Source organism: Atractosteus spatula, chromosome 2 (genome assembly GCF_055471065.1).
Source record: "Atractosteus spatula isolate fAtrSpa1 chromosome 2, fAtrSpa1.hap1, whole genome shotgun sequence".
NCBI lineage: Eukaryota > Metazoa > Chordata > Actinopteri > Semionotiformes > Lepisosteidae > Atractosteus > Atractosteus spatula.
The window spans coordinates 75,365,898-75,387,433 of NC_142707.1; the positions used below are offsets into that span (position 1 = coordinate 75,365,898).

The following is a 21,536-nucleotide window of genomic DNA, read 5'->3' on the forward strand; positions in this document are numbered from 1 at the left end:
TTCATCCTTTGTGGTGAAAAGTGCTATAAAATTCAAATGTATCATTAATTGGGCCATAATGCTAACTCTTACGTCTGGGTTTGATGTTAGCACTGTCTCAAGTTGTTGAGACAGACACAGTACCTCATGTCTGTAACTTCTGTGAAAAACCTTCTGTATTTTTAAATCCACTCAATAATACAGGTATCTTGTGAATCCCCCCACTGAGACAAATAATTTCCTATGAAATGCAGTGTGTAAAGTGTTTGCTTGACAGAACAACATTATTATAGGAATCGATTTCCTTTATTGCTTGACCCAGACAGGACGATATTCTGTAATGACAGGGAATGCTCCATTTTTTAAAAAAACCGTCACATTTTCAACCGGTCCACAAGGATCAAAACAAATTCACTTTTGATACGATTCGGAAAATAAGACAGCACTGTTCCCTTGGACCAACTGTAAGCGGGATAAAAACTTTTAGTATAGTATTCAAGAGCAGTCATTCGGGACGACAACATGCGCTCTTTTCACAAACAGGCAGATTTCGTGTTAAGGGCTTTGCAACTCTTCGTTTTCAATCAACGTGTCTTTCTTCAGAAACCTAATGTTCCGAATGGATCTCCACACCCCTACATAACTGTCGCTCAGTGACGGGCTCTGGCTCTCCTGCTCGCCTGGGTTGGCTTTTGTTTGCAGTGCGTAAGACTCCACCGTCCCGTCCCCACCACTCAGCTCCCCTGGATCGTTTAGGTCAACAGGTCCTGCCGCGGCTCCATTTGGTACCGCCTCCGGGTCCCCATCTGGCCGTGTTCCTTCTTCTCGGTGTGGCTCACCCACCCGCGTCTCGTCCCTGGCTGCCTCCTCCAGGTTTTCGTATTTGCTCTTCTTTTTGGTTTCAAAATATTTCACAATGCAGTACGTTATGGAGCCCACGGTGTTGACCACCACGCCTGCAATGAACAGCTTCGTGGGTTCCACGTCGCTGAAGGCCAGCATTCCCACCGTGATCGTGGCGACGCTCTTCACCACTCCCACAAAGCTGGTGGTGACGGCAGAGTTGATATAGGTGCAGTGCAGGGTGGTGAAGTTCATAGCGCAGCCTATGAGGATACAGGCTACAAAGGTGCAGGTGATGAAAGGGCTCGTCCATCCTGGGTAGGACCAGGCATTAATGGAGTCCAGACTGGCAAAGGAGCAGATCAGCAGCAGGGGGGAGGCAGTCACAGCGATAGCGTACTGGGCAGTCAGCGGCCCGTAGTCGTTGTCTGTGCCTGTCTTCTGAATGATCACAAGGTATGACGCATGGATAATGACGGCCAGCACCCCAGTCACGTATCCAAACGGGTCTCCCGTCAGATCTCCAGCGCCTGTAAAAACAACAGGTTTTTAAATATGATATAAAGGGGTATATATCTGGTGTATGGCAGTCATTCAGAAGGTATATACAGTATACACTGCACATAAGAAAAAGTATCTTCACCGCGTTATATACAATACAGTTATGTTCGTTTTTTTCCATCTTAGTACGACAATTGTAAGGTTTATTATATGTCACGACTGAACAATATGGGAAGTGCAGTACTATGGTGATAATAAGAAGTCTCAACCATGCAGAAAACAAACTATGACGATTATATAATATAATATATAATATAAGTGCAAACAAACCAATCCAATTTTTATGCGAGCTTCAACAAATCTACTGTTAACATCAACAAAAAATAGTTCGATAGGCTGGACAGCCAGTATGACTCGAATTTATACATAGTTGCTGTCACTGAGCTGCGTTTTAAACCGCATTAAGATAAGTCGGTAAAAAACATAAATGCCAGTTCAAATACATACAGTATCTTCCATCAAAAGCAATATAGAAAACACATCTACGAAAATAAACCTTCAATGCTACTCATAAATTATATTTAAGAACTTCTCGTTATTGTCAGTAACGAACTCTGATTTGACAGGACAGATATTTATACAAATGAAAAGCAGATTACAGTTCTTTTCTACAAAGGTAACGCGAAAACACGGTGAGAATTAACATGACCTGCTAATGCAGCTCCCCCGGTGGTGATGACCACTGCAGTTATTACTCCAATAGATGGGACCCCATTCTTCAGGACGCAGACACCGATAATCAGCGTGACCAGAGGAAGACATCGTTTAAAAACCACATACATGGGAAGACTAAGCCCCTTAAGCGACCACAGGGTCAATGTGGACTGCAGCGTAGATAAAACTGTTACACCGGCAAAAACTTTGGCTAACTGCAGGCTGTACGGGGGTACATCTACTTTTCCCAACCTCCTGAGACCCTCTAAGGTTAGTGCTGCAGTGCTGCTCGTCAGAAACTGGATTAAAGTGAGGTACTGGAAGTTGTAAGTTGTGATCAGAAATTTTAATAAAATATTCAAAGATCCCGAGAAAAATCCGTGCGCAACAGCCACTGAAATTCCCAGTAAACGCCCTCTGCAAACTTCCATGTTTCCTTTGCGACTTCTTTCCCAAATCCCAATTAAGAGAACGAAGGATCACGGAGTATCTTGACACTTCAGCCTCCAAGTTGTTAAAATTTATCCTGCAAGCGAATGGCTAAAAACGGCCAGTTTGTGAAAGGCGGACAGGAATGAACTGACCAACGGGACATTTATTTTTCAGATGTGTCCACTGCAACAGTGGAGAGGTCCAAAGGAACAAAAAAAAAGAAGCTTGGAGCTGCTGACGCATTTGGTTTCGGAGGTGAATCCGCACTTTCAATTTATTTAATTACGTGAGAGCGGCTATTTCGGTCTCTCTCTCCCCGGTCTTGGCATCGCGTACACGACTGTTCTGAGAGGAGGTGGGATCTGCGGAGTATTCCTCATGCGTTCTCACATCCGTCCTTTTCCCTCAATTACGCGCAGCGCGTATCGAGAGTCACTGGAGTCGGGCTTTTCGTGGTTATGTGGTTATGTTTTCCAACAGCCCCGACGGCACTGATGGTCTTGCTATTAAAATAGTTTAGGTCTCCTAGCCTTTTCATTTCTTTAATGGACTTTAGTTGTTCTTATTTACATAATGAACTCAGGGTGACACATTCTGCAGTAGGAGATTGATGTATTGTAGCACAAATTAAAACCTGAAGGGTGATCAGGCGTATTAAGATCTAGGCTCTTTTTCCGTTCCAGTCCCCCACACTCAACCTGTCAATTTCAGAACACAGACATGGGAAACCGCGTTCAACGCGAGTGGATCAGAAGACAGCCACCGGAAAAAGACTAAAAAGACCATAAAAAAGTCAGGGCGCAATTTAAACAGACGAGATTGAATATGGGTTCTCAAATTTCTTAATGTAAGGCTTAGGAAGCAATTGTTTTATTAATTTATGTTTAGATTCAGCTTTCAGAAGTGCATTATCAAGTGATATTTTTCCAAATGATATAAACAAACCAGTCTAACCACCGGAGCTGCAAAATAAAGTTACATATTACAAATGTTACAAAGTTACATATAATATTCGTGTACACAATATAGAGAACAGTAATTCAAACAATGGATGTGATCTTTTTTGTATACACTGTACCTGCACTTACACCTAGCGCATGTCGAAGGAACTTAAGAATGTCTGAATGAGAACTTATGAATCGAAAACTTGCTACCTAGAGTCGGTTCGTCAGAGTCCAGTTAGCAATGAGTAGATTTACACTGTAATTAAAAAATAAATAGAACAAAAAATGTTATGGTATAAAATGATAAGAAACTATGGATGATGAAACACCTGCAGTATTACCATCACCCTGCCTTTGAAACAAATGTTTTAATTGAATTATTAAGTGAAACAAATATTTTGAGCATACCTTTTAAAGTCAGGGAATACTTATTCAATCTAATCATTAAGATGTTCTTGAGAAGTACAGTATCCACACATTTGACTGTAGCTCCATGACACGTACAGGTGTAAGCTGCTTCAGTTATTTCAGTTATTCAGTATTATACAGTATATAGCCTGTGTAAGTTGGATTTTGATTAAAGAAAGGTTCTGCTGACAACCACAGTTTAAGAAACAATATTCATTACAATAAATGCATAACTGTATTTAAATACAGGGTGCCAAACCCTGTGTCTGACAACACACAGTATTTCAGATAATATTTCAGATTTCTGTTTCCCTCATATAGTGCTTCTAGAAATAGTGTAGCATAATATGCTACTAAATTTTGTGAGGTAAAGCTTCTATTAAGGACAGTTCGCAGAGGTGTGACTTTGTTAACATTTTAAAATATGAACCCTATAATTTGTTAAAGCAAAAAAATTAATGGAATAAGCCTAGTAAAAAATCTGCCCTTGCTAATATGAATATTTTGCTTCAAATATTTTCCTACTTGATTAAATAGAGTATGCTGGAAAAAAACTTTACTTAAAATATGATACACAGCAAAGGTAATTTCCTTCTCTCTTCACCTCCTTCAGACATTTCACTAAATTTAGAATATGATATCAAAATTATGAGTAGAAAGATTTTATAAACATTCTATTCATTTCCTTTCATGATACTGTTTCTGCTATCCATAAATATATATATAAATATTATATTAATAATATTGAAGTATAGCACTAATATACACCTGTCAACATACTGCACAATGAAATCAATCTATTTTAAGAATGTAGACATACAGTATATTATTTATGGAACAGGTTAAGGTCGTGGACCGGTTTCTGAACCGCAGAAAAAGAGTATATTCCTCTTTCTCACACCCGAAGAAGGCTCCACAGCCAAAACGTTTCTTTTCTTCTCTTTTCAGCATTGAATAAACCTTTATCTGTTCATTTGCACCCTATGCATGCTGACGCAGCTTCCCACCTGAACTACTTATATTACTTATATTAAGATTTAGAAGTTTTAAAATATTATTTTTACTTTTATATTACTTTAAAATATTGCTTTTAGTTCACTGTATTGTAATAACGTCTGTGCTCATACTGCAAAATGACAGTGAGAAGTGGCTCGTATAGGAAGTTTAACTCAGTAAAATTGGATCTGTACTGTATGTTACAGTTCTTTTGCAATGTAACATTCTTCCTGTTAATTGTAGAGGAGCAGAAGAAACAATGAATCTTTTATTTTTATAACTTTAGAAGAACATAAGAATGGGTACAAGTGAGAAAAGGCCATCTAGCTTTTTCGGGTTAGTAATCAATAAGACAATCTCATCCAGTTGTTTTAGTTTCTTTAGATAAGCCAGGGTATTGACTTCAATGGCACAACTGGGTAGACTTGTTCCATGCTCCAGCAACAGTCTGTAAGGAAATGCCTCCTGTTCTCAGTTAAAAATGCATTTTCACATAGTTTCCACTGGTGTCTTTGTGCTACACCGTTAATTCTGAATTCTCCGCTATAAAGTTCATAAGAGAAAAACCAGAAATAGTGGTTAACACTCCTTGGCCAAAACATTTTGAATTATTGCCACACTACAACTACCACACTTCAAATGTATTTTAAATAGAAATACAGAAATGATGCAATGGGAACACACTGTAGTGCAGAAAATGTACTTTTTAATAAATTGTCAAATTGACTTACACTGCGTTATTTTAATGTGGCGCATACACGAATTGCAACAGAACTCCGGGATGGATATTTTCTGTAGTTAGGAATGGCACAAGCTGGCTGCTGCCACTCATGTCTAAATCATCTGTGTCAGACTATGCTGTTTTTAATGTGCAGGGAACCTGAAGTGATACAGCACATTCAGAACTAATGCCACATGAGAAGTCAGCTTGATTCATCCCCATGCCTTCCAGAGAAAAAACTCATGATATAGTGGTGGATAATCCTCCACTCTTTTAATTTATATCACATTTGCTGTCATTCATCTTCTTCCTGTACAGGATATAAAACCAGGGGTGTTTCTTCCAGCATTCTCCTGTGATAAATGGCATCTTACAGTATATTGTACAGCCACCTTTTAACATCTTTGTCCTGTGTAGTTAATCAAGCATACACTGTTGTCAACATTCATAATTTCAGTATAGAAACAGGAGAACATTGTCCACTTGATCACATCTCTACTGTAACAAACTTACATGTTACTGTTACAAACTTCATGCACAACACACAAAACAGAGATATTCTTCTGCATTTCAAGCCCCATCTGCTTTCCTGTGCTCATCCACACAAGGCATTTCACGGTGCGATAATAAAGACTGATGTGGAGCTTTGATAAAAGAACACAAATAATAAATCAAGTGCAGTCAGTGCTGTAGACTTTTTCAGCTCCTGGACGAAAGATGATTGTTTTTCTCCTAAGATCCATTTTGATGAAGGTTAGAGAGACAAGGAGGTGTGTATATTTTTATGGTTTCATCCCAGGCACAGTCTACGACCTGTAAGACAATCATATTAAAATCAGTAGTGCATTACCATATAGTATTAAAACAACCAAAAGTAATTACTGCCAGTGAGTGTGTGAGGCAGGAATGCTTTATCATAATGCTGTTCATTTTTCTTCCTGCCTTATGCAAATAAAACTGTAGTGCTGAAAATTCTAACAAAGCCTCCTTAAAAATGTACTGACAGAAATAATATTTAAAATGTATGGCAAATGCACTTGAAATTGGACTACCTGCGTTACATGCAAAAAGTAAAGCATGTGATAAAATCAGACTATTTTAACTGAAAATAATTAGTTCCTTAATCAAACTGAACTTCCCCAGAGCAACTCCTGACTCTGGGCTCTAGGCATTTCAGTTTTCCCTTGCTTGTGACTGGATCATTCTACAGAATGAAGTGGATATATCAAGGTTGTTTCTGAGGATTTTTTCAGATGGGTGATTAAAGCTTTTTGACACCTGTACTTGTTAACACTGCCTTGCCCTCTTATGTTTCTTTTGCTGTTTTGTCCTTTGCGCATCATTAGCTAAAGCCTCATGGCCAGACAGTCATTGCTCATGAGAACCTGTTCTTAACTGTTGTATCTAGTGAAATAAAGGATTAGGGGCCTTAAAATGCCTGAATTAATTAGGGCCCCTTATATTTGAAAGGAACTTTCCCTATGCCAGGCACTAGTATGACAAGTAAAGTGCTACCTGATAAAGACGGTGCTGAGATGTTAGAACACTGCAGTCACATTTACAGTAGCTGCACATTACAGCCATGCCAAGTGGAGACCATGTGGCTGAACCACTTACCATGCAAGAAGTTTTAAAAGATAACCAGAAACTCCTGTGCGACCATGCAACACTTAAAAAGATATCAGTGTATCTTTTTAATATCAATGTCAGCACAGACTAAGAAAAGAATACAACAGCAGAGCAGGAATGCATTACAGTGAGTTATAATCCATCCTCACTGGCTGCATTGCCCCTTGAAGGACTGCTTTTTAGCAGCAGTGATCGAGCAGGCTTGCCCATGGTGGATTATTTTATGACAGGTATTTTACCAAGATTTCTGTCCACGTTTTGAGTGCCCAGGGGTTGCCGGGTTTGAGGGTCTAATGCTGAATATAAAGTGCTCTAAGAACTCACACCTACTGTTAATATTAAGTTATTGCATTTTGTTTTTTGTTTCTGTAGTAGTTGAATAAATGTTTGTCTTATATAATGGTGCCTGTCTATTAAGTAATATTCCTCCCATTGTGTTATATTATTGTAGTGCTCTGTGTGATGTATTGGACATACAGTATGCTACAATTATGGATAAAGTAATTAACAATCTGTATAAACGGACAGTTTTAAAAAGCATTTTTTTAATTCATGCAAGAACAACAAAAGATACTGTAAGATAATTCCCTGCATGAGTAATAAATGATCATCTCGCTGCTATCAGCATGAGTGAAAATGTCTGTCGGTGAATTCAGATGTCCAGGGAATGATCTCAATCAGTAGGCTGGTTTCTCACCTTTTCCTTCCCATGGCTGAATTACATTCATATAAACATGTTGTGGTACATCTCCCTCCTCCCTACACACACATAGACATCACTGGCCCAAGTCTATTATTAAAATACTCCAAACAAAACCTATTTTAACATTTAATGATTTCAGTCTCCTTCCTGGCGGAAATGGTTGACAGTGAAACAAGAAACTCTTGCTCAACCACTCTCAGAAGTTACCTTTTCACAAGACGCGATCTTGGAGTGTAGTCTCTTTCTCATCTCTACACAGCAAACGTGTAACACTTGCTTTAGTTACTCAACAAACACAATACATATAAACATTGTATTTTTCATACATGAAATGTCTGAAAAACAACAGTCTTACTGGGACTTAACAGAGAACAGACGTTGTTCTTCACCTGTCCTTTTGTAATACCAGCATGATTTTGTAGGGCTGGGGAACCTTTATGACATATGACAGAGGAAAGCAGTCATGTTTTCCTATTTCTGTAGAAAACTTTACAAAGGCGCTCCATAAATTAATCATTGTGTCTCTATCGCACCGACTGATACAGTCCTGTAGAAAGACAGTGTTAGTCATAACAAAGCCAGCAGCTTGCTACACAACTGTGGAGACAAGGGGTGGAGCAGTGGCACTGTGGCTCAGGATCTGCGCCTGTGGCTGGAAGGCACCGGTTCAAATCCTGCAGCCGGCAGAGGAATCCTACTCCCTTGGGCCCCTAAGCCAGGCCCTTCACCCCAGCTGCTCCAGGGGCGCCGTATAAATGGCTGACCCTGTGCTCTGACCCCCAGCTTCTCTCCCTGTCTGTGTGTCTCATGGAGAGCAAGCTGGGGTATGTGAGAAGACAAAATCCTAATGCAAGAAATTGTATAGGGCTAATAAAGTGATCTGATCTTTTCTTAAAACAAAGTCATACTGTGTGCGTGCCATTTCCCCAATACTAATGATAAGATCAGAACACACTCAAAGCCACAGACGAGAGGAGACCATTGGGCCCGTCTGGTCTGTTTGGTAAATCCATCCAATTTCTAACCATTTCTTCCGATTCGGGGTGGAGGGATCCGTCAAACAGAGGGCATACACCCTGGACAGGACCCAGTCCATCACAGGGCTTGGTATTGTGCTCCATAGATCTCCATAGAAATGTTCCACACATTATATCCTCACCCATGATATCCTCTCATGTTTCTTTCCATTTTTGTATGCTACATGGTAAGTGCAACGCAATTCAGTAAACTATCTTAGTTTTCATCATGATGCTTGGGAAGCTTTGATTATATTAACTTTGTTTCACAATTCTACAAATCCAGCATGTGTATAGTATATGCACTGTGCTGTGAGGGAGATATCTATGAGGTTAATGTATGAAGCGTGATTTCAGCATGCGGTGTATGAAGCAAGATTTCGGTAGTGTGTGCAAGCTCTGTACATTTCAGCACGTACAGTAGTGTGTGTAATGTGAAGAATATGAACTAATGGCACCTCATAGCTTACTCTGCTGACAAAGGTGCTTCTGCAACATGACAGAGAGACAGGATGACATGGAGAGGGACAGGAAGAAGTGGAGATCCGATAAGCCACTGACCAGCACTGCGAATTTGTCTAACCTCGTTTGGAAATAAGACTACAATAGACTGTATGCTGATATTTGCTGTACTGGCTAAGCGTGTAGATAGAGGCATGAAACTATAATAATTGACATATGTTTTCGATGTCCAGCTGAGCAAACATATCAAGTGCAAATGTTCCACTAAATAAACTTTCTCAGTTTACAGTATTTACAGAAGGATCTATAGCAGGGCAGCAATAATATAAAATTACCATCAATAGTCAATAATCAGTTGGAAGTGGCGGTAGCTATCTCCTGACATTAGTGCACTTTGTGTTGGAAAGAGACGAGTTCTTAGTGTGAATATTAGTTCATTATTAGGTATTCTTTTATTTATTGTTGGGTCAACTTCACAATAGAATCCTTACTTAATCAGCCAAATAGTCTGGATTTAACTCTTTCTGAACGTCATACACTGATACACTCGTTTGGAAGGCATCATTTCAAATGAATCAAATGAATCCGTTCATTCCACCTGGATGGATGGTTCATTTGATTCACTGGAGATGAATTAAGCATCAGGGCTGGAGAATCAGCCCAGGACATAATTCATTTCCGATATCAGAGCTCAGAGAACGAAGAGAGGAATTGGGGAACTCCAGAAAAATGTGATACAGTAAACCTTTTAAAAGGCACCCATAAATTGTCAAACTGCTAGTATGTGGACTGAGAGCTATACAGGATGTGAAGAATGTTTTGTTATTATTTAGCTATGAATGTAAACACATCCCATATTAGGTAAATAACAAAATTTGTTGTTTTAGTCAATTTCCATTACAATTAGAATGTTAAAGATTTAGGTGATTAATTTAGCATATTCAGAAACACAAATTGCCATGTTAGTTTTATTTTCCATACGTTATTAAATTAATAATTTAATGTGATCATTGCTTATAGAAAAATCAAAATCCGACATCATACTGTTGCTTTATCACCTAATGTATTTCTATAATGTGTTTGTGATAATTCAATATAATTAAAGAAGTGTACTTTGAAGCTATATCTCTTATTAAAATATTGCTTTACCCTGCAAATTACTACTGTATGCATCAAACAGGCTAAGCTCTCAACTAAACTATCTCTATATGATAGTTCCTCTAGGACTTTCACAAAAATACAATTGCATTTCTCGACCTGCATATCTTTCCACGTGGAAGAAGGAAAACTGTGAAGAATATCAATTTCACATTATACCTTACTTCCATTTGTCTTCAGCAATGACTAAGGCTTGTTTCAGTTATTAATATGAATTGGCTTCATTACTCTGCTCTCCTCTCCACTGAGAGCTGGTATGTTGTGAGCGTTCTGGCGCACTATGGCTGCCGTCGCATCATCCAGGTGGGGCTGCACACTGGTGGTGGTGGAGGGGAGTCCCCATGACCTGTAAAGCGCTTTGAGCGGAGTGTCCAGAAAAGCGCTATAGAAGTGTAAGCAATTATGAATTATTATTATTAATACATTATGGTATTTAGTGGTGCTATGTCATTCAGAGAATCAAACTCCTTTCAGTTAATGTTAATGAGTCAATGACTCAGACTCGATTCAGTGTTTTTCACTGACTTGGGCTCGATTTAGTGATGCTGTTTCATTCAAGTGAGCTGGTGAATCAAATAATTAAATGAACATGAACGAATCTCCTAATCAAATCCAATTAATCCATTCTCTAAAAAGAATCAATCTGCCTTGGCAATATGTATTTCCATCCTCAGATATCTACCAGGCAAATAAGCCTATTTCATGTACTGTTATGCATTTACTGTATATGGTACAGTATAGACAGAAAGGTCCCCTTGATTTAGCATCTGTTTAGACAACAGTTTTGTCCACCTGAGTAGAGCTGTTTGGTACCGGGACTTGTTTATCGAGGGTGGGGTGGATATGTCATGGTTCTTTAATAAACTAATTTAAACTAAGTACTCAGGCTTATTGTAATTATGAATGACAATCACTTTGTGTTCTGTCCAGAAGGGTTTTATAAATGATGTTTGTTTGTGTCCTCTAAGTTGTTTGATGTTCATTTACTATGCAACTACACTGTGTAAGGAACACTGAAGCCACATGTTTGAGATTTCCACATTAGTGGAATATTTCATTATTTAATGTCAAATTTTCGCCTGCCAGAAAAAATTGTGTGAGTACCTTACTTTAACCTTTAATTTAACTGTCTCTTTAACTGACAAATCCCACATCCATCACTGCAGTCTGTAACAGTACCATACAGTATAATCAGTATATCTTTCTGTAGAGCTTCTTTTGAACATCTTTTCCATTTGCTAATTTTAGATATATAGAATACCACATTTAACTGAACTGGAAGGCAGACTTAAAGCTTGAGAGAATATTTAACACCAAGGTGGATAAGCAGAGTATTGCTGTTCAACTCTGCAGTAAATTTCGCAATACCACCCCACTCACTCCATTAATTCATTATAGCTACTGCACTGAGACGTCAACTGATTTAATTCACTTAGCTGCAGTTGCTGTCTTCAATTCATCACCACAGACTATTTCCTCAGGCCTGTGGATCCTTTCATGAGACACCAGAGACTTGATGGAGATCATTGAAATGACATATATTGCCCATTTATTGTTTTGTGAGAAAAACAGCCTTCAAATCCCCCAAAATATTGTGTTTTCATCTCTCAGAACAGCATTGTTATATTTGTTTTACTTGGGTGCTGTTCATACAGGGAACAAAATAACCATCACAAAACTAAATTCTCAGTACGGGTTTTTGTTTTTTGCAAGATATTGTGAGTTACCTCTTAGTTCATAAGATCACACTGATGATAAGTGTTTATTATAGACAGCTGTTAAACTACGAATGAATGACTTAAAGCCTCTTAGCTAAAACGTGTCTTTGTCATTTTCCATAAACGGAAACACTGTAGTAATAATAATAATAATAATAATAATAATAATAATAATAATAATAATAATTAAATTAATTGCTTACACTTATGTAGCGCTTTTCTGGACACTCCACTCAAAGCACTTTACAGGTAACAGGGGCTCCTCTCCACCACCACCAGTGTGCAGCCCCACCTGGATGATGCGACGGCAGCCACAGTGTGCCAGTACGCTCCCCACACACCAGCTCTCAGTGGGGAGGAGAGCAGAGTGATGAAGCCAATTCATAGATGGGGATTATTAGGAGGCCACGATTGGTAAGGGCCAATGGGGAATTTTAGACTATATGCCTAAAACATTTTTTTTTCATTAGGACAAATCAGACCTAAGTGTTCCTAATGGTAATGTGTTTATAATATTACAATTATTGATGTGTGTTTAATTTTTTTTGTTACACACTACGTAAATAACAATGCGTTAACATATGCAGCATTTTTCCTTACAAAATTAAAAAATTCTGATGTTTTGAATGGGGGGTGAAATTCCCAGACTAATTGTGTCAATATTTTATTAAAGCAGCACACTCTGAACAGCAGATTTGCTGATGGAACTTCAAAAGCCAGGGGAGATACTGAAGGTTGAGGAGTTATGCAGCTGGCGGAGGGCGGATTTTGACCTTTTCAGTTTTTTCCTATTTCACCTTAATAATGTTGCTCTTTTATTATTTGTTTCAAACCTTCTTGGTCCTGTTTGTTGCTAACTATAAATTAGATGATAAGAAGCCTGCCTCTTGTGCTGGTGCTGCTCTCCCTAATTCCAAACAACCTGCATGTTGGGTTTGGTTCCTTAACACCATAACATATGGATTGTGGATTCTTAATTTTTCATTGTTGGATAGCATAAAATCTAAAATTTACATTCATGGAGAAAAGGACTGATTTCCAGACATATAAAATCCAAAGTCTATGACCTCTTGACCTCTTGCACATGTATTCATTTCACACACTTCTTCTTATAATAAGCTGTAACTTTGAATCCAGGGTTACTCACAATACTCATACTAATTACTCTAATGAAACATTGTTTGCATCTGTCTGATTAACAGGTATTTATCATTGCATCTGAAAGCGGTTTAAAGCAAAAGCTAAATTATTCATAGAGACTTGAGGAGGTCTCTATGAATGTGTGAGAAAGCACACTGACAGGCTGCATCACAGTGTGGTATGGCAACTGCAGTGCTGCTGACCGCAAAGCCCTACAGCGGGTGGTGAAAACTGCCCAGTCCATCACTGGGGTTACCCTCCCATCTATACAGGACATTTATGACAGACGGTGCTTGAGGAAAGCTCTAAGCATAATCAAAGACCCCACACACCCCAGCTACAGACTTTATGATCTGCTACCATCTGGAAAACGGTACCGGAGCATTCGGGCCCGGACTACCAGACTCAGAGACAGTTTTTACCCCAGCACTATCAAACTGTGAAACTCCCAGCCTCTCTCACTCTCACCTCACCTCCCACCTATGATCTGAACCTCACAGTGCCTTCTTCCTTTCTTTCTTTCTTACCAAAAACCCAAACACACATTGAAAATCTACCTCTACCATACATGTCAAAAGCTCACTCCCCATAATTTCTATCCCTTTATTTTATTCTGTTGATGCATATTTTTGCACATAACTTATTACCTTTTTGTTGTTTTGCACATTGCCTGTTGTTGTTTTTTGCACATTGCCTGTTGTTGTTTTTTGCACATTGCCTGTTGTTGTTTTTTAGCACATCGTCTGTTGTTGTTTTTTGCACACTGCCTGTTGTCTCTGTCTTTCTTTTGCTACACAATTGTATTGTTGTTGTTGTTTTTTTTTCTTTTTTTTTCTCTTTCTACTACTTATGTCCGAGAGCTAGCTAAATAGCATTTCGTTATACCATATACCTGTATATGAGTGTAATGACAATAAACTTGAACTTGAACTTGAACTTGAGGTGAATGCTAAAACTGAGGTGATAGAATTAGTGGTGCACTACAAGGATTTGTATTAGGAACACTGCTCTTACTCATTTTTATCAATGGTTTATATTACGATTTATATTCTGTTATTGTGAATAAACGAATCCAGTTCACTCATGATTCTAAAAGAGAGGAATTAGCACTGTAAAAAGACTTTGACAAAATCCAACACCAGGCAAGCAGCTTACAGATGACAGGTAAGTTTCTACATTTAACATGAAAAAATGTAGTGTTACATTACAGTGCAGACAGGTAGAATATACATCTAAATATATGATGTGCAAAAACGCTGAGCTTGAAGAAGCTTCCTGTGAAAAAGTCTTGAGTGTATATGTTGACATATTTATATCTTCAAAAGCAATAAAAGATACAATGCTCTTGTAAGACCCTTATTAGACTTTTGTGTACAATCTTGGTCTCCACATTACACAAAAATATATTGATGTCCTGCAATTGGCCCAGGTGCATTTCTGGCCTTAAAAGAATGTCCTAAACTGAAAAGCTAAAAGACCTAAACCTTCCAATCTGGGACAGAGAAGAGTACAAGGGGACCCCATTCAACTATTCAGACTTCTCTACGGACTTCCTCTGAATCAACAGGGAGTCTCAGACTGGAGGAAGTAAGTTTAAACCGCAGCAAAACACCCTTAAGACTGAGAACAGGAATCATGGTTTTATACAAAGTTACCTGAGCATGTGGTTGAAACTGAAACCCTGACTTATTTCTACTACTGGTTTATGTAGTTCATATTTTCTTTTGTTCTTATTTTATATGGGAACCATTATTTATATCAAAGTGTTATTACTGATATTAAAAGCATAATAAAGTGCATTACTAAGCTACTATCTTCCAATACCAGATGTACAAGACAGAAATCCATCACTTCGAGAGACACAAGTCAAATTGAGTTGAAATTTTTTGTAAAGTCAAACTTAGATCAATACCTGATTGGGGATGTGCAAGTTGAAATCTAGCCCGCATACAAACTCAGTGTGATGTTCCACCGTCTCCAGAAGAGGCTCTGTCTTGGAAAAGTCCCAGAACCTGTGGATGCAAACCAAGAAAAAGCAATTCCCCTAATTGAAAGGCCGTTTTTCTTTTCAAAGACACCCACTAAAAGATCTGACGCAGCCAAAGCCCACAGGAACAAACTGATCCACTTTGCAAATGTAATTAAATCGCTTCCCTGAAAATACCCCAGTTGATATCAATGCATTAGGAATGCATTAATACCAACATGTTTATACAGCTAAAGTGCGTTATTTATGGTTGCAGTAGGAGGCCTTCAGATGCAGTCTTATCATTTTAAGAAATCAGTCAATATAAGAAATAAATATCAAAAGTAAATACCACATTATTATACACTGTAAATAAAAAATATAGTAATACTGTTAATAGAAAATAGATCTACATGATGAGATTTAATTTATATCAGTTTCAAAAGATTTTAATATAAAAATAAAAGGAGGCATAAGATGTGTGCATCTGATTTAGCATTTAGCATGTGTATTGAATGAATCTTTATTGCTACATGCACAGTATCTTAATGCCCAGATCCTTCCCTTTAAAAGATTCACATTAGTCTTTTGTTAATCAGTCTGCACTACATTCCTTTCAGATTTCTGCCTTCACTGGGAAGGAACAGCTAGAGAAGAACTTTTTCTGAGCAAATTGCTTAAAGATTTCATTACAGTGGAAACTATAAAACAAACATTCGATTAAACATTATGTGACATTAAACATGATGAAACATTTGATTGGTATTAGGTGCCGAAATGTTACTATACATACAGTACAGCATCCAAAATGACTAGACTTGTGTTTAGAGACACCACCTACTCAAACAACATTAGCAGAGTAGTCTCTGTTAGCATTATATAAATCTTCTATGATAAATACAACGTTATTTCAAGATATTGAGGGGTGCAGTTATTAAAAGACCTACAACTTGCTTTAAATTGCAGGTTGAATCAGATAGTTGACTGAGTCCGAGGTGAGTAAAATTAACAATATTTCCAGAGGACATGAAAATATAATGATCTATTGAACTTTGTACAAAGGGACAAAATGCAACAATCGCTGAAGGAACAGTTTGTGGGGAAAATGAAGTGAAGCAATATCCTCTTCTAATTAGGCAGTAAATAATATGAGCTAACACGTTTCATTTACTTTCCTCACTTGCTTCACTCTGCCTTCCTACTGTAAATTAACAAGGCAGTGGCTATTTAACAGCACCATAGCAACCTACATTACTACCCATTCCCTTTATTGCTGCTAACACAGGAGACTGACCGCTAATCTTAAGTAAACATGAAAGCTTAACACGGTTAAATGATGCACCGATGGAGTTTCTAAAGCAGGGCGCCAACAGGTGCTTTTTAAAAATATATTGCCTGTTCACAACATGTTGAATGAAGATCTCTCAAAATAAACTAAAAATACAAAACAGCTTGCTACAAGCATAAAAGTCAATGGCATCTTATCCAAAGGCTGGTATAGTTAGGCTATTTCATCAGTCATTTGGACAGAAAACTTGAACAGTTTATTAAAAAGCTTTCAGCCTAAATATTATTGATGTGTGTTTATTTTTTTTTGTTACACGCTACTTAAATAACCATGTGTTATCATAAGCAACTTTTAAATATAAATTCACACAGCATCTTGAGAGATTTTAAACACGCCAGTGTATGAGCAACAGGAGAGTAAGAAAAATTGTAACATTGCTACAAATGCAGCAAAACATTTCCCACCCATTATGGCGGTGTGAACAATCAAACCAAATAACACATCTAACACAAAGGTTAACTCCACCCTGAAATATAGAAAGATTAAACACAGCATTTCAGCTGTTCCACATCTGAAGAAGGCTCCACAGCCAACATGTTGTTTCTCTGTGACTTTACTTCTTCCTTGGCAGCCAGCGCATGCTGATGCAGATCCCCACTCGAACAATTAACACATCTGAACAGTCAAACTATTGTCCTTTTACAACTACAAAGAATATGGCCATGGAAGTTGATTGTATTCTAGTCTGTAAACATTTTTGATCATTTTCGTATTACAGTCTCTTCACCAGCACTTAACATGCACTTAACACCCAAAATTAAATTTGACCTAGACTTCAGCTGTTTCTTTTTTTTACAGCACATACATGTTTAAATATCATACGCTTATGTACCACAAATAAAAACAAAATGTATGCATAAAAAAGAAAATAAGTGTATAAATAATATCTCCAAATGAAGAATGAACAAATCAATCAAAGGGTGACTAAAAACAATGTTGTTTGCTCATGTTGTTTGCTCGTGTTACTTGTGAGCAGCTTGTGGCTCAGCTTCATGCCTACAGGCTGGAGGCGAGACAGGCAGTGATGTTGTGCCCTTCCAGGTATCTATGATGGAATCTTTTACACCACAGATTAAGACACTGAGCAGTCCAGATTAAAGAGAATGCCCATAATATCACATTAAAATGCCCATAATATCACAAACTACAGTATGTCCAAAATTCAACAGCCAGAATCCTGACCAGGTCTAGTGCAAGTGACCACATTACTCTTATCCTGGAGTCGTTGCACTGGCTTCCTGTCAAATTCCGTATGGACTTTAAAATCCTCATGCTCACCTATAAGGCTCTGCATGGCTTGGCACCTCAGTACCTGTCTGAACTACTATCACGCTACTCCCCACCTCACAACCTTCACTCTTCTAATTCTGCTCTCCTTACTGTCCCCCAAGCCCGTCTACATTGTATGGGTGACAGGGCCTTCTCTCCTGTTATGCCCCCAAGCTCTGGAACCCTCTGCCCAAGGATATCAGAGATTCAACTTCTCTAAACTCCTTCAAATCCAGACTCAAAACCTTCTTCTTTAGAAAAGCCTTTCCTTAACTGGTTCCATTCTTCACCCCTCTGCTTTTCTTAGTACCACCATCCACGGTCTCCTCTGTATATTGTAATTATGTTTTATCTTGTGTATTCTTTTTATTTATTGTTGCTGTCATTCTGTAAAGCGCTTTCAGAAGCCACCTTTAAAGGCGCTATATAAAATAAAGTTTATTATATATTATTATTATAAAAAGCTGTGACGAACAACAGCATGTGAAAGTTATAAATATCATACATGTTACTAGGCCGTGCAGCCTGAGGTAACACAGAGCAATTATGCTTGGCATTTTTGCTTATTCATGCTTGCTTTTGAATTCCATCTCAGTATGCTTTTCAACCCCCAAATAAGGATTTTTTCCAGAATGAACAAACTAATTTTCATAGTAATACAACAGATCTAGTTCACTGAGACTAAACACAATTTTAGCATTATTTTTAATGCTGAGGTAACAAAACCATTCACCTTCCTCTCATGACTTATTTCTATCACCATTTCTGTCACAGCTCTATTCACTCCATACTTTCCTATAAGGAATATAAAAGCTTACAGAGTGAAGCATTTTACCTTTGAAAGGTTTTTCAGCATTTTGAGCTCACAGGTCCTGACACTCTAATGGGTATTAAATTAAAGAAAGCAATTAGGCTGGTCCTGAGCCACTTGGAAAAAAAAAGAAGGGAAAAAATTAAAAAAGAGTTTGAATAATCTCTCCACAGAGAACAATGAATCATGTTCTAATGAAAGAGCTCCTTCAGTAATCTTTTCAAGAGTCCAAGGAAAAGCCATAGCCATGATCAATAAAATAATCTGGCGTGAGTACAATATCCACCAGCCTGACTGCTTTCCAGTTGTGTGATTTGTGGTTTCCCTTTTGCCTTAGTAATGACATAAGACCTTACGAAAGCAAACATACAAGAAGGCGCCATGCAGTCCATCTTGCGTGTTTGGTTGCTAGCAGCCATCATTACCAGGGAAAGGAAACAGCCACACAAATAAATCAAAACATTGAATTAAGAATGAGGAAACAGCCATCAAAACGAACATCAAAAAGTAAATTAACTATTACATCTTCTTTGTACAGTGGTGCCAATGTCTCTTATTCTATTTGATGTTGAACAGAACAAGAGGCATTGGTTTATCTTGCTCTTGTTCAAAATCTTTCAAAGGAGTCACTACATGACAAGGTTAGCAAGTGTGTGCCTGTCAGGCTCCACCCCATGATGTGCAATGCTAGTTGTCGAAATATCTTCACTTTGTGTTCATTACTTGTCATGACCTCAGGAGAACTAATCAGGGGCAGAAATGGCGAGGCTTAAATAAGTGAAGTAGTTCAAGCAGAGAGCTGCGTCAGCATGCATAGGCTGCAAAGGAACACGTAGAGGTTTATTCCATGCTGAAAAGAGAAGAAAAGAAACACAACGTTTCGCCTATGGAGCCATCTGCGGGTGACCCCGCACCTTGCTTTTCAGCATGGAATAAAACTTTACTTGTTCCTTTAATAAGTGAATACATCTTCATGGACAAGAAGAGTAATAGTTTTACAGTCTGAGAAGAAATCTTTCACTCATCCATTTTCTAACCGCTTTTTCCAAGTCAGGGAACGAGGACCTGAGCCTATCCCAGCAAGCAATGGGACAGGGTGCAGGGCACACACAGACACACTCACACTCATACCAGACCCCCATTAACCTACAGTACCAGCTGCACTGTGGGAGGAAACCGGAGCCCCCGAAGGAAACTCAGGCAAACGCGGGGAGAACACACAGGATATACAGCCCCCCGGGACTGAACCTGGGGCCACAGGGCTGTAAGGCAGCAATGCCAACCGCTGCACCACTGTGCCGCCCCAAACCTTAAAAGAACCTTATTTATAACACCTGGCATGGCTGAAGCTATACTGCAACTTCTGAAAATTTATTTTCTGTGTAGACAATTTCTTTTTTGGTTTGTTAACCCCAGTTGCAAACATATGACTAAAGACATTTACTCTTAAACCTGAATGTCTGAGGACATTCCAGCATGCCAGGTTTCTTTATACGGTTGAGCATGACCTTTACGTTTTTTCAGAATGTAAGCTAGAATGCAAGGACCCATAACTTCACAGATACGAATGAGTTTCAGAAAAGGTCTGCTATAGAAAGGAAAGTGGAATTTGTACGAGTCAGTTAACTTGATAAATGGGAGACATTTCTGTGTGAAAACGCAATAGCAATATTCTCCTTAGTCATTTTTACATCAAAATTAGTTTATAACTACAGAGTTTTTCCGTAACACCTTCACAAGCCAAATCCCAAATCTGTTAACTGTGGTCTGCCGAAGGTTGAAGAATAATTTCTTCAGCTGAAGAATATCTCAAATTTAAAACATATAATTAAATCAATGTACATTATTCCACAAAAACAGGACTTGTCTTGAGATATTTAATTTCGCTAAGATATTGTCTTCTCTTAAGATATTTAATAATGTTTTCATATTTTCTTCTGATCACGCTGGCAATGAATGAATTTCACACAATAAGCCTCAGTGTTTCTCAGTGCCACAGAAAGAAACAGTCTATCTGATTACACTATTTTTGAGGACAGCAGTTACCTCACAGTGAAGTCATATGAACAGGATGCCAGCATGGTGAGTTGAAATGGGGAGAACTGAAAGTAGAGAAAATGTCTCGTCACATAGACATTAAAAGCTTATTTCTTCAAATTAATTTCAGAAATCATAAAATCAGAGAAAGGGGGGTACATATATTACATACATATTTGTATATATTTTAAATATCTTTATGCATTTGATAAGTGATTTAGATAAAGTCTAACACAAAAATAACAAAAATATACAATTAAAAACTAAAAAAGCAATGTATAGACATGTAAGGTAACAGATCTTGAGATAAAACAGGTTGCAGTCTTGTATTCAGTTTTTGTGTTTTATATAAAATGAAAGTAATGTTTGTTTTGGGAAATAACATTTTTTATACAGTACAGGTTATTTTAAAAAATGTGGTGATATTTGTTTCTTCAGTCTGTATAATTGGTTGGCATTTCATCCAACAAGCTACTGTTCTCTTTTTGCTTAGCTGAACTAAACCAATCCTTTTAAAAGTCCGTATCTGTCAGCAGGTAAAAACATGCTGAAAATATACTGAAGTGCAACACACAAAGAAACATACAATTAAAGATTGCCTGCTAAACTGTCATCAGCTAAAAGCTTTGGTCAAGCATAATTTAAATGTAAGTCAATATATTGGAGGTTTTATTTCCTGTTTTGAGCTTGGGTAACATTTTTATTTCTTAAATAACAACCAGCATGCAACTTGTTCTGTTG

The 21,536-nt window shown here is 38.0% G+C and overlaps 2 protein-coding genes across 2 annotated transcripts in view; both read right to left on the reverse strand.

Moving 5' to 3' along the window:
- Nucleotides 1–495: 495 nt before the first annotated feature.
- Nucleotides 496–2,468, reverse strand: slc35d3 (solute carrier family 35 member D3). Its single transcript, XM_088909404.1, has 2 exons — nucleotides 2,033–2,468; nucleotides 496–1,352 (listed from the first exon to the last, which is right to left on the reverse strand). The coding sequence occupies exons 1-2, from the start codon at nucleotides 2,466–2,468 to the stop codon at nucleotides 535–537; spliced, it is 1,254 nt and encodes a 417-aa protein (XP_088765530.1). The 3' UTR covers nucleotides 496–534.
- A 3,040-nt stretch (nucleotides 2,469–5,508) lies between these two features.
- pex7 (peroxisomal biogenesis factor 7) overlaps nucleotides 5,509–21,536 on the reverse strand; it is a 29,790-nt gene continuing 13,762 nt past the window's right edge. The window contains exons 8-10 of the mRNA XM_088906802.1: nucleotides 20,805–20,860; nucleotides 15,277–15,376; nucleotides 5,509–6,351 (exon numbers count right to left, since the gene is read on the reverse strand). Of these exons, the coding sequence (XP_088762928.1) occupies nucleotides 6,271–6,351; nucleotides 15,277–15,376; nucleotides 20,805–20,860 (237 nt within the window). The 3' untranslated portion in view covers nucleotides 5,509–6,270. The remainder of the gene's footprint in view (nucleotides 6,352–15,276; nucleotides 15,377–20,804; nucleotides 20,861–21,536) is intronic.

Bases quoted from the DNA above. Each gene is read 5' to 3' on its own strand.
- slc35d3 (XM_088909404.1), bottom strand. From the start codon at position 2,468: ATGGAAGTTTGCAGAGGGCGTTTACTGGGAATTTCAGTGGCTGTTGCG. The intron at 1,353-2,032 runs GTCATGTTAATT...TTGTTTTTACAG, and splicing joins CGGGGGAGCTGCATTAGCAG to GCGCTGGAGATCTGACGGGA.